Genomic DNA, 9,358 nt, shown 5'->3' on the forward strand with positions numbered 1-9,358 from the left:
CATTTCCTTGCTTGACACACGAATTTCTCTCGACTCAATCCTCTCTTCGCAACCGCTTACTTGGCTTGATTATCCACCCGCTAGCTTGGCCTAGACACACAAGCTTGCTCCCATCTCAACCTTGCCTAAAAATCAAAAAGCTCAATGGGTGACTGTGTGCATTGGAGTTGTCTACATCAGTATAATAACATCAACATAACAAATTTTTACCCCATTATTTAGAATTGGGTGTATAAATTTTAGATTTTAATTCACTTTATAAATTAAATTGTCAATGAATCTATTTATTTATTTCTACGTATATTTTAATATATTTTATCTTTAATAAAAATCACTTCAAATCTTAAATAAACTCAATTTTAAATTAATCAACTAAATACAAACCTAGAGAATTTGATATTTGGGTGATCTGGATATAATTAAAAATAAATACAATAAATACATCTTATTTTTAGATAATATGTATTTATTACATCTTATTTTTAATATTTAAATAAATTTATTAGTTAATTAAATAATTTCAAACACAATATATTTATAATCAATTAATAGAAATATTTAAATATTAAAATAAAATATAATAAATATACTTTATCTAAAAAAATACATTTATTACTGCACTTTAAGAGTATTGACAATGGTTAAGTTGTACATCATCTCTATCGTTACTTATATTTTTATTTTTAAATAACTTAAAAATGAAATAAAATTCTCAACTAAAATATTAAATTTTTATTTTTAAATAAAATAATATAGCAAATTAGTTTAATGAATAGGTCAACAAAATTCTTATAGATAATTTTATTTTTCTTACAAAACTTATATAATATCAAATTTAAATGTCTATTACTAAATTTTACAATTTTTTTTTCTTTTATTTGTTCCGTTAATAATTTTCTTCATTTATCCACTCTTCTAACTAATTAAATTAAAATTTAGAAACTGTATCAAATTACCAGATCCATATTTGAATTTTATTAATTTCATTACTAGAATGAAACAAATTTGATGATCTGGATAAATGGTAATATTTTATAATTTTGGAGTTTGGACTGACTATTTGGGGCAGCGGTGTGACCGCCTATAAGCTGTCAGCAAAGATTAAATGCTATATAGTTTATTTAGTTATACTTGTGTTAAAATTTATAGAGTTTTAATGCTATTAAAATTAAATATTATTTTAATAGTATTTAAGAAAAACTCCCCTCATCTTTTCTCAAAATATTGTTATCAACTTACTTCGTTGACTAAATGTTTTACAATTTTACTTTTTAAAAACTTTAATATTATCAACTCTCTTTACCTTTAAACATTACAAACTTGAGCCTATCGCTAACTCAAACTTCCATCGTGGTATCACCACCTCCAGCGCATCACTGCCATCTCCTCGTTCGTCACCTCTTCCATCTCTGTTCGTCACGCTTGATAATATGCTTCACATCACCTTAATCTATTTTTCTTATGTTATTTTATTTTTCCATCTTATTATGTGTTGTCCAAAAATACCCAAAAATGGAGTGAATTGGCTTTTTAAAAATTAATAATTTTACCTCTTTTGAAAACTCTTAAATTTGTGATTTTAATATGTGGTAATTGCGGTAGGATTAATAACAATAAAATCACACAACTATACAGAACAAGAGAAATTTATAGAGGTTTGACGCTAAAGAGTCTAATCCTCTCTCTCAAGACTTAGCTTGAGATTCCACTAGGGAGAATGAACGTTAATTTTTAATTGGAGCTGGAACCAAGATATAATACCTTGCCTAAGTAAGAATCATTAGCACATTACTAGTAAATACAATATTCTCACACAATAAGTGAGTAAAAATAACAAACTTACAACCAAAGACAATTTACAAATAAGTCACCAACGGTTGAGAACTCCATCAGACAGCACATTTCTAACACTTCGAATATTCTCACTCTTTTTTGAATGCTCTATCAAGTTTATTTTACCTTGAGCCTCTATACTTGTAATACCTCATATTTAGATAAGGCTGCCACATAATTTTAATAGGTTTAGAATACCGAAAAATAGATTTTATAGCAATTTTAGGTACCAAATCAACTGCAGGGAATGCCTCGGAGTGAAATTGTCTAAGAAAAATGATATGGTCTCGATATGCGTTTCAAGTTAGGATTTATGGTATCAAAAGAAATTGGATCGGGAATAGTTTTCGGTACAGCTAAAATACAGCTGTCATTTAGGCTGTAAAACTGAATCGTGGTAGGAGACTCCCGAAAAATCAACGGAACCCTAGAGGGGCTCCGGTTTTGGGTAACGAGAAGCCCTTCAGTGGTTTCGGGATGAAAAAACAGCCCGGTAAGAACACTGTGGCAAAATCGTCCTTTTAATTAAGATTCAAGTTATTAATTTTGTGTTTTCAGTATCGTAATGCCAATTAATTCAGTGTTTAAAGATATTATTGTAACTAGAGAATTATTTCATTGAATTTAGGGTTAAAAATAGGATTTAAATATATAATTTTCTAAATTATATAATACAATATATAATCACATATATATATATTATATGCGTAAGGCATTGATAGCCATGCCCTGTAACCCACGCCTCTGTAAAATTTTGTAAGTCTTTGCACGCAAATCCCATGCCTCTGCAACCCGAACCCATGCCCCTGCCAATTGATAGTTGTCAGTAAGTGTGATTTTCACGCAACGAGAGATGGCGTAGGCAGGGGAGATGATGGAGGCTTCGGCTATATAAGAGGAAGGGGAAGAGGAAATTAAGCAAGCAAATGGCCACGGAGAAGCTGGCCGAGAGATCGAGAGAGAGCTTGTGAGATTAGAGAGTAAGATCATGGGAGAGAGAGTGAGCGGCCGAGGAATGGCCACTTCCAGCGGCCATGGCTGCGAAGCAGAGCTTCGATGCTCGGCCATAGTGGATAAGGAAGAAGGAACAGCAGTGGGAAGGCGCAACCGATGATGGCAGCAAGGTCCGGGCGGCTTGCTGTGGCGCAAAGAAGCAACGGAAGTGCCCGTTGCAGTACCGAGCGGCTATGGCCGCAAGCTTAGTGCAGCCATGGACGACGCACAGTGAGCAGGGCCGCGAGCAGCGGCTGGGAGCGGCACCGGCGTGCTGCGTGAGCAACTTCCAGCAAGGTCGGAGGCCGCTGCTCGGTCGTCGGGAGGCGCCAAGCAATCGGCGAGGGCGGCAGCAGGATGCAGGCAGAGGCTGGTTTGCGCAGTTGCAGGGGAAGAATAAGAGAAGGGAAGAAGAGAAGAGAAGGAAGAAGAAGAAGAAAAAAAGGAAGAAAAGAAGAAAGGAAAAAGAAAAAAAGAGAGGAAGAAGAAGCTGGGTGTGCTGCGCGCAGGAGGCAGAGAAGAAGAAAAGAAAAAAAGAGAGGAAGAAGAAGCTGGGTGTGCTGCGCGCTGGAGGCAGGGAAGAAGAAAAGAAAAAAAGAGAGGAAGAAGAAGCTGGGTGTGCTGCGCGCAGGAGGCAAGGAAGAAGAAGAAGAAGAAGATGAGGAGGAGGAGGAGGAGGGAAAAGAAAAGAAAAGAATAAATGAAATGTCGAAAAAATCTCTCAAAAATTCTAGAAAATAGGGAATTATATTTCAGTAATATCCCAAAGATTTTGGTAAGAAAACGGCCTGGGCACGCATTTCGAGGAGATGGTACGCATACTGAGAAAGTCGGAGAGGATAAGTCAAGGTAAGTAAAAATGGACAATGCTACACGAACGAACACAACGACAAACGGGTTAACAAACCCAGATTCTCGCGATATTTTGACACCAAAATATCGCGAGAACTTGAATCCAAATTATTTGAAGAAGCGCCCAATTTTGGGCGCTTGTACTTTGCCCCTATCTCTCTCCCTCTTTCTCTCATTTCAGAGTGTCTCTCTTTCTTTCCTCTCCATTGTATCTCCAACTATCTCTCTCACTTTCTCTCTCCACTGCATCTCCTTCACCTCCAATGGATCTCCTCCACCTACAAACCCTTCGGTGCTCATTTTTGCCGTCATCGGACTTCCACTAGCAACAGCGTTGGGCGTCGGCGTGCCCCTCTCTCTCTCTTCCTTACCCACCCAGCCTGCGTTGCCAGTGAGCTTGAAGACGAAGGAGCCACCGACGAGCTTGAAGACGAAGGAAATCGGTCGCCAGCGAGCTCAAAGAAGGAGCCTCCTACGTTGCCGATGAGCTCGCCAAAGTCGGTGGCCGGTGGTCGATGCGCGATGCCCACTGTCATCGTCAAATCGTCACAAGGTTGCTGATTTGAGAAGTTTGATTTCTTCGTGCGATGTTTGAGAACTCCTCATCAGGAAACTTTTGTTTCAGAGAGAGATTGTGCAAGATTTTAAGAAGTTTAATCTCTCTATTTTTTCTGTTTATTGTTGTTTTAGGCCTAACATATGTAACTTATAATAGGATAATTTAATTTGTCATTCTACAAAGTGTTCTTTTATTGTTGCAACTACAATATACTAGAGCCTTGACTCCAGTTTTCATATTTTATGGATTGAAATATAAGTGCAAGCAACCTGCAGAAAGACCATGGACCATTGATAGTATGTGAATCGTGGATGATTGTGGGTGCTGAGTGGCCTTGTCTTTTAATGAGAACTTGGATTGGTGGATGATATGCCTTGATACAGTCTTGTTTTTTTGGTGCTAATCTCTGATGCGTCCAAACCCATTGTGCTGAAATTCTCTGTTGGATGTTCTTCCTTACTTGTTAGGTTGGATTATTTTCTGTTAATTTTAAACATCCTTTAAAAAATTGGACAGCCAACAAGAATCACATAAAAGAACATAAAACAAAAAGAAGTTGCACCCACGTATGATCACCAACAAAATACTGATTATGGAATCTTCCATTCCTGGCTCCAAGCTACTCTTAAACCATACAAAACCCACTTCACAATCATACAACCACTTCACAAGCTACTCTTAACAACCAATCAATGTACTCTACAAGTTTATACATCTCGTCTAAACATATAACCATACACAATGTAGACATTGATATAACAACACTATAAGTTCAAATATTATAATTAAATTTATACAGAAGAAGAATAAGAAGAAGAAAGGTTTGAAGCCATGGAAGGGAAATCTTTAGCCAGTCACGCACGCGCGAGAGACCCAAGGGATGCTGGACCGTCGAAAGTGGAGGAGACGCAGTCGCCGGTCACCCACTCGGGTGGAGTTGGAGCCAGATCTAAGGGATCCACTGTTGTGATGAGAAGAGAAAGTGGATGGGCGTGAGGGCTGGGCGAGGTGTATGTTGGGTGGGGTCAGTGGTAGAGATGTTGAACATCTTGTTGAGCTTGCCGGACCTCTTGATGTCGCTACTCGTGTACAAAACGGTGCAGTGGGCCTTGAGATGCTCGGGTCGATCCAAGATGTAAAGGCTGCTGTTGAGCTGGTGCGATGGGAAGCCGGAGAAGATGCAGTCGCATGCGGGAGAGAGAGAGAGAGAGAGAGAGAGAGAGAGAGAATGGGTGAGGAAGAAGCAACTGTTGGGCTGGTAGAGAGAGAGAGAAGGTGAAGAAGAAACAGGGGGAAGAAGCAACTGTTGGGCTAGTAGAGAGAGAGAGAAGGTGGAGAAGAAACAGGGGTTGGGCAGGTAGAGAGAGAGAGAAGGTGAAGAAGAAACAGGAGTTGGGCGGGATTTTAATTTTTTTAGTTGATTGAGGGTAGATTTGTAATTAAAGCAAAGGATAAATTTGTCATTTAATCTGAGTTTGTCAATCTGTTTGTTGTTGTGTTCGTCCGTGTAGCATTGTCCAGTAAAAATTTCTAGAAAATTTCAGAAATTCAAGAATATTATTTTATGAATTTTCGTAGAAGAATATTTGAGAAAATATTTTAAGAAATATTTAGTTTAGTGGAAAATTAGGAAGAAATAGAAAGAAAATTAAAGAAAATGTCAAAAATTATGAAAAAATAGGTTTTAATGTTTATTTAAATAATTATGGTGGTTAGGATACTTTGAGGTTGAAGTTGAAGAGACTTGTGCAAATTTTGAGATTGGCACGCAAATCGAGGTAAAACAGGGATATCGAGGTAGCCCGATAAGCTTGAGAAGGTAAGTGATACTCCCCAATTAAAGTTAATTTTATGGAAAATGCTTGGTTAGTAAGTGGTTTATGTTCCTCAAAAATGTTTTCATCATATTGACATGCCTTGATATGAATCCATCCCGTAGACTGCATACATGACATGACTATGAAATGCATAAATACACGTTAATATCATTGATCACTCGCATTTGAGGTCGTAGGGAGTACGAACTGGCACCGCTGCTTTACCAAGGGTGCACCCATATATACACCTCGGCTTCGAAAGAGGGAGCCGCAAAAATGGTAGGTAACATGAGGGGTGAGGTTGACACCTACGATGAAAGATATTGCATTCATGCACGAAATATGTTTTCTGTACCCTTACTTAGATGATTCATCATCTAATTTAGGTTTTGCTCATAGAATATTCAAATGTTCCAGGTGGAGATTGTAGCAGATACGAGGATAAATGAGGCATGAAATGGCACTTAGCAGAGTGCATGAGAATGAAATGTATATAACGTAGCCCCTGTATTTAAGTTCTGCTGCTTTAGATTTTGAACGTTTTAAGGAATGTTGAAGATGTAAGAATTTATTTATGATTAATGTTAAGATATCAGGTTTCGATCATTGCTTCCGCATTTGATGTGTTAGTGATTTTCTTTCGAGATTAATAGTTGGAAATTCCGGGACGGATTCGAGGAATAATGTGGTTTAGCCTTAGTGTTTGAAAGAAAAAAATTTATTGTTTGGGAATTGTCCCAATTTATAACGCGCCCGGAAAAGCGGGGCGTTACAATACTTATCTTATATATATATACATCTTTTAAACACACTAACCATTAAAGAAATGGTTAATATGAAATTTGAAATTCAAAAAATGTTTAGACTTTTCCAAACAATAAGAAAACATGTCTCACATTTAATTCAAAGTAAATATTTTTTACATGAGAAATCAAGATTTGAAAATTCAAATATAAGTTTTTGAAACATAAATGAGTAAAATAAGAAAACATCTCTAAAAATAATTTTTTTTAATTTAAAATATATTTACTTTTTACATGAGTAAGAGAAAACATGTCTAAAAATAATTCTTCTTTAATTTAAGATTTGAAAATTCAAATATAAGTTTTTGAGATATAAATGATTAAAACAAGAAAACATGTTTAAAATTATTTTTTTTAATTTAAAATAAATTTATTTTTTACATGAGTAAGAAAAAATATATCTAAAATTAATTTTTTTTAATTCAAAATAAATTTCCTTTCTGACCTTTAGATGCAAAGCTTAAAATCTCCTTGAGATGCAAAGAAGGGTAAACAAAAGCAGCTAGTACGACGGGAAGTGAGAAAAGATCTGTTCTCCAATTTGCACCCTTCCAGAATAGTGCTGTAGATGAGGGTTTCTGGGATAGATTATCTTCTCTAAAGCTCAACAAGTTAGGAATTGATGAATCTCCTATTTTGTTTTTTATTTTTGCCCGTGTTGTTCCCATTACAGGGCGGTTTATTCTAGAAACTAACATCATTGGATTTGGAGTAGTATTCTATTAACAAATGATTTATTCTCAAATATATAATGCATATATATATTATTGGCAAATTATATACATAAAACTTTATTATAAATAGATTCAAACAAAAAAAAAAATGAGTTCTATTTAGTATTTTAAATTATGAACGAGCTGTCCACATAAAAATGTTACTTTTATATTATTTTCGCACGCCTATCATCACACAAGCTATAGCTAGTTTACGTATTTGATAATGCCAAACTACAATTGGACAGGAGGAAAAGATTATTCATTACATTTAATATATTATGTTATACCGTTTGCTTTCCGTCCAAGTCCCAACAATCGACACTCGACACTGATTTAATTAAAATGCTGCAATCTTGAAGTTTTCACATTATTACTGGGTAAGATGGTTTCATGGCAATGCCACAGAGGCCTTCCTTCTCGTCAACATCTCTCTGAATCCTCAGGTATCCATTCTCGCCCCACTCTGTTCCCCAGGAATTCTTAATCAGCCAGAACTTAGTCCCGTCCTCGGAAGTTCCGTATCCGATTGCCGTGACGGCATGGTCAAGATTCGTGGTGCATGGGCCCGTGAAAACGCCTCCGTTGTAGAACCTTAAGTCCGACCACTGGCCAGCGCTGACAGCGACAGAAACCGGCTGGTTGGCCACCGCCTGCAGCAGTGCCGCCTCGTCGTTCATCGGCACTTGTTCGTAACTGGTTATTGCGGCGACGGGGCTTGCCCTTTTCTCTCCGTCGCAGGTGCCTGCTCCTCCCTGATAAGGGTAGTCGGCTTCTGTGGCTAGGCCATTGTTTGTGATGATAAATTGGAAGGCGGTCTCCATGGAGCCGCCCGCGCAGCCATGGTTCTGGTAGTCACAGTCGACGAGCTCTTGCTCAGAAAGCGATACTAGTTGGCCGGTTTTCATTTGGTTGATGCCTTCCAGGGCTGCCACCGCTGAAAATGCCCAGCAGCACCCTGTAATGCATGGCAGAAAGATACAGTAAATAGAAAGACATCAAATGCTTTGATTGTGTGATTATATTATTAATTACGTGGAGTTACCAAAAATATCAAAAAACTAATAATTGGAAAATTTATTTAAATATAAAATTTTGAAGTGATGTTTATGAATGTGGGAAAATCACAAGTGATTATTTATTAAGCATGCAATATGAAATATTAAAACTCTATATATAGAATTGATATAATTAAACAAGACTCTTAATTAGGAGCTTAAAGTCAACAAAATAGTCAACAAAAAAAATAATAATAATAATAAACTTACGAGGTTAGAGAACAAAAAATTAAATAAAAGGCTTACCGCATTTCATTTGATTTTTAACATCAGTCACTGCTCCCTTCTCCCGCCAATCTATGGTAGATGGAACATCATTTACATTGGCATAACTGAAAGAACTTAGCATTACCTCTTTTGTTGCCGCCTTATAACCAGTATAAGAAGCAATAAACTCCTCATCTGTCATATCTGCAAACTTATTAACACTTAAGTTATATTTTTTATTAGCTTCAACATTAAAGGCATCTATATATTCGACATTCTTCTTGAATATCTTAAACCGAGCAGCCTTTTCAGTTGAGTCCTTGTAAATGCGTCCATGACGAGTCATCCATTGCTCATGTTGCTCCAGCATTGCTGCCTCCTCGAGTCCGTGAGCTGAGACTATGATGAGCTCAAAGGCAAAGAGAAAGGTGAAGGAGAAGATGACCAAGTGTAAATGGGTGGTAGCCCTGGCCATGGTGTGGTGAATGTAGTAGTGTAGTGTTGTGGTCGAGAAAATTAAGGA

General features: G+C 36.9%; 1 protein-coding gene across 1 annotated transcript; it reads right to left on the reverse strand.

The window, feature by feature from the left end:
• Positions 1-7,722: 7,722 nt before the first annotated feature.
• LOC127808286 (senescence-specific cysteine protease SAG12-like) lies at positions 7,723-9,358 on the reverse strand. Its single transcript, XM_052346759.1, has 2 exons — positions 8,875-9,358; positions 7,723-8,528 (listed from the first exon to the last, which is right to left on the reverse strand). The coding sequence occupies exons 1-2, from the start codon at positions 9,308-9,310 to the stop codon at positions 7,936-7,938; spliced, it is 1,029 nt and encodes a 342-aa protein (XP_052202719.1). The 5' UTR covers positions 9,311-9,358; the 3' UTR covers positions 7,723-7,935.

The sequence above is a fragment of the Diospyros lotus genome, chromosome 8, assembly GCF_014633365.1.
Source record: "Diospyros lotus cultivar Yz01 chromosome 8, ASM1463336v1, whole genome shotgun sequence".
Taxonomy (NCBI): domain Eukaryota; kingdom Viridiplantae; phylum Streptophyta; class Magnoliopsida; order Ericales; family Ebenaceae; genus Diospyros; species Diospyros lotus.